Raw genomic sequence first — 3,222 nt, 5'->3', positions numbered from 1 at the left:
CCCCCCCATTAAACTATCGGGTCGACCGTATGTCGTCCCTCTGTCGCTCTCACGCGATATGCTATATGAATAGACAATAGGCCCACTGGCTCGACAATTATTACGGACGTATAATAAATTAATATACAGGCAATATAATATAAGGCATAAATAATACATGTAACATAAACTCTGTTTCGACAACTATACCCTGCTCGTAAATTTGCCCCTGTGAGCTCTTGAGGAGTTTAGGCGAGCGGTAACGTCGAGCGGAAGGTTAAAATTATTTTCCTGTAACAGTATCTATTTCTTTTAAGTCTTTACTAACTTGAAGATCGCCTTGACACGTTTCTGTGGGGGAAATCTTTAACGAATTTTTAAAAATAATTTGTTGTTCGAAACTTCAAGTTACGTAAAAAGGTGATTTAAAACATTAATGATCTCTGAGATAAGATCATAGTAAATGGCATAGGTTACATCACGGAAATTCATATGATTAGATGATATGATGGCAAACATGCACTATCAGATTACAAGTTACACGTTATATGCATTATATATGCATTCACGCAAATGCTATTCTTTTTCGTCAATATTTTAAAGTCCACATTCATTGGGAATCATAGTTTTCGAGACAGTGCAGTTAATTCTACAATTTCTACAATTTTAATTAAGAAGACATGAGATGTCCATCGGAATATAAACCTCCTATTTCACGCCTCGCCACAAGTCTACAATTACGTAGGAAAGAATATCTTCGAGAGACTAATCTCCATGCAATATCTTATTTCGTGGATCCTTCACAACCTAAATTTGAAAGGTTAGTTACAAATTTGATGTTATTCGAACGCGGCGTTTTAAGCGATCGAGGCAGGGTACGACCTTTAAGATTTCTGCATCTGCACTTTTCAAACTTCGGACAACGATAACAACCAAACCATAACTCTGAGACGATAATTTTTGAAGCACTTTTTTTTTCATTTTGCTTCCTCACAGGGGAAGCTGTGTGATGGTGAAAATTTTTTTTTTGAGATCTTCATGTCACCATGTTCAGAATGTGCCAAGCGTGTGCCAAAACACATTTGAAGAAAATGTCTGGATGTGTGTGTGTGTGAGTGTAATGGCCTCCCAAAATTCAAACGTGTATAACCCCAGAACGGTTTTAACTACAGCCCTCAAAATTTGCAGGCACGTGCAACTCTATAACACCTTCACTGACTACAATATTCGTCATGATTCAAGCTGCGGCTCGAATGTTATGTCCTTCTCAAATTCCCCAAAAAAGAACGTTATCACTCAAGCGATCGCAAATTTTGTCATACTCATCTGAATAGTTCTTGACTAAGATTTGTATCCAAGGTTGGTTGGTATTGTATTTGGGCAGAATCCATCAAGAAGTTTTGATTATATGATATTTTGAATTTTTCGAAAAATCAAATTTATCAATATAACTCCCGTCAACTTTTATCGATTGAGCTCCAACTTTCCAAACGTATAGAACCATCATTCAGCCGTGATATGTATCAAATTCGTCGGAGATCGGCAAAACGGATCTGGTTCTACATATATTCCAGGTTTTAAATTTTTGAAGTCGCTATATGAGGAAGCCAAGGATTTAAATTTTGCAATTTGGTTCCTCTGAACCGTCGGTAGTAAATGAAGATTCATATATGAGGAAGCCAAAGATTAAAGAAAAATGAAAATGCTTCCTCATATAGAGACTTCGTACACTACCTACAATTTGGAGGAAGCAAATTGCATGTTTCAACTTGCGGCTTTTTCATTATCTAAATGTGGATTTTTTCCAAAAAAAATTGAGTTTTTATTTTCACACAGATGAGTTTTCAACGGTGTCTGTAAATTTATAATTATTACATTGATAGTGCTCGTTAGAAGTGCTGGACATGGTGGAGCGGTCATCATCACCATTGCCATAGCCACTGTGACCGCTACCGGCCGATGCTATTGACATGATCTCATCTGTAAAAAAATTATGAAGAAAATCGCATTGTTTTTTTTTCCTTTTGTTTCCGATGCTGTTTAACGCATACCCCACGTATCGTGAAGCCATTCTTCGCCCTCTTGTTCTTCTTCTTCTTCCTCCATCAGCTGTATGTCCAGCGCTGTCGATGGCCCTGCCACTTTTTTTTAATAAAACGTAAATTAGACGTAATCTTTTTTTTTTTTAAAAAAAGTATGTTTTACCGTTAACACGCTGCATCACCGTGGCCGTGCTGGGTTCTGAGTAAACCTCCTCTATATGATCGAGTCACCCTAAGAGCAACTGCTCTTCCTCCTCGGGGGCTACTTCGTGGTGAAAGCGCGTCAATTCTTGTAAAATTGATTTATTTTTTAAAAAAGGTAAATTATGTAGGAGCTATTACTGGTAAGTAGCAGATACATACCTTCGTGGAATCGATGATCGGTTATAATAGCCCTGGTGATGTGGCTATCGCGCACTCCGCGTTTGCTGATACATGCTACGGCTAACGAAAGTATGTACGGATCGTTTTTGAAATATCATCTTTCATGACCCCTGGCTAGCACACGCAGAGTACAATGGGAAAACACACTTTTTAATCTACGCGTTAGCGTGCGAAAACCGAAATATCTTAACTCGCGACACCACGCCTGTGAGAATAATCTTGGGTTTCTGGGGGTATTCAAGCGACGTGTCTTGACGAAATCGAGGATACAATCGCGAATATTTCCCAATGATGATATTTTTTCTCTTTGCTTAGAGCTGGTGATTGCTGTAAGTGATCAGACTAACTGCCAAGACGTCGTGATACGAATTAAAACAGACTACGTTGTGCTGGTGCTGGGCTCCGAGTAAACCTCCTCTATACGATCGAGGCACCCAAAGAGCAACTGCTCCTCCTCCTCGGGGGCGACTTCGTGGTGAAAGCACGTCAATACTTGTAAAATTGATTTATTTTTTGAAAAGGCAATTTATGTAGGAGATATTACTGGTAAGCGGCAGATACATACCTTCGTGGAACCGATGATCGGTTATAATAGCCCTGATGATGTGTCTTTTACAACATCGAACTCGTTGATATCACCACCGATAAGCTGTACGCTGATATCTTTTCCGCCACGGTCATCCCGCAGCAGTCTTTCGCAGCATTTGTCGCGAAAAATTGACATACACCGTATATGCCTGATGTTGCGTCGAGACGCGATTCGTGTGCCCATTGCGTAGTACGCCAAATTGTTCGATCCTTCAGCGTACTCCCCCTC

General features: G+C 39.6%; 1 protein-coding gene across 2 annotated transcripts; it reads left to right on the top strand.

Annotated features, from left to right (window-relative positions):
• The first annotated feature begins 371 nt into the window (after positions 1 to 371).
• Positions 372 to 2,040, top strand: LOC107265208. 2 transcript variants are annotated; one of them, XM_015734440.2, is made up of 3 exons: positions 372 to 799; positions 1,012 to 1,090; positions 1,168 to 2,040. In XM_015734440.2, exons 1-3 carry the CDS (start codon positions 754 to 756, stop codon positions 1,307 to 1,309), a joined length of 267 nt encoding a protein of 88 aa, XP_015589926.1. In that variant the 5' UTR covers positions 372 to 753; the 3' UTR covers positions 1,310 to 2,040. The 2 variants fall into 2 exon arrangements, with proteins under 2 accessions (XP_015589926.1, XP_015589917.1); XM_015734431.2 differs by having other exon boundaries at positions 1,012 to 2,040.
• Positions 2,041 to 3,222: the final 1,182 nt, after the last annotated feature.

Source organism: Cephus cinctus, unplaced genomic scaffold (genome assembly GCF_000341935.2).
Source record: "Cephus cinctus unplaced genomic scaffold, Ccin1 Ccin1_scaffold0017, whole genome shotgun sequence".
Taxonomy (NCBI): Eukaryota; Metazoa; Arthropoda; class Insecta; order Hymenoptera; family Cephidae; genus Cephus; species Cephus cinctus.
Note: the sequence above shows the minus strand (reverse complement) of the source record. Positions and strands in the feature narration are given on the sequence as shown.

What these genes read in the sequence shown, in the direction of transcription:
- LOC107265208 (XM_015734431.2), top strand. Translation starts at nt 660, where the DNA reads ATGAGATGTCCATCGGAATATAAACCTCCTATTTCACGCCTCGCCACA. An exon ending in TCACAACCTAAATTTGAAAG is followed by an intron (nt 800 to 1,011) that starts GTTAGTTACAAA and finishes TTTTTTTTTGAG; the next exon opens with ATCTTCATGTCACCATGTTC.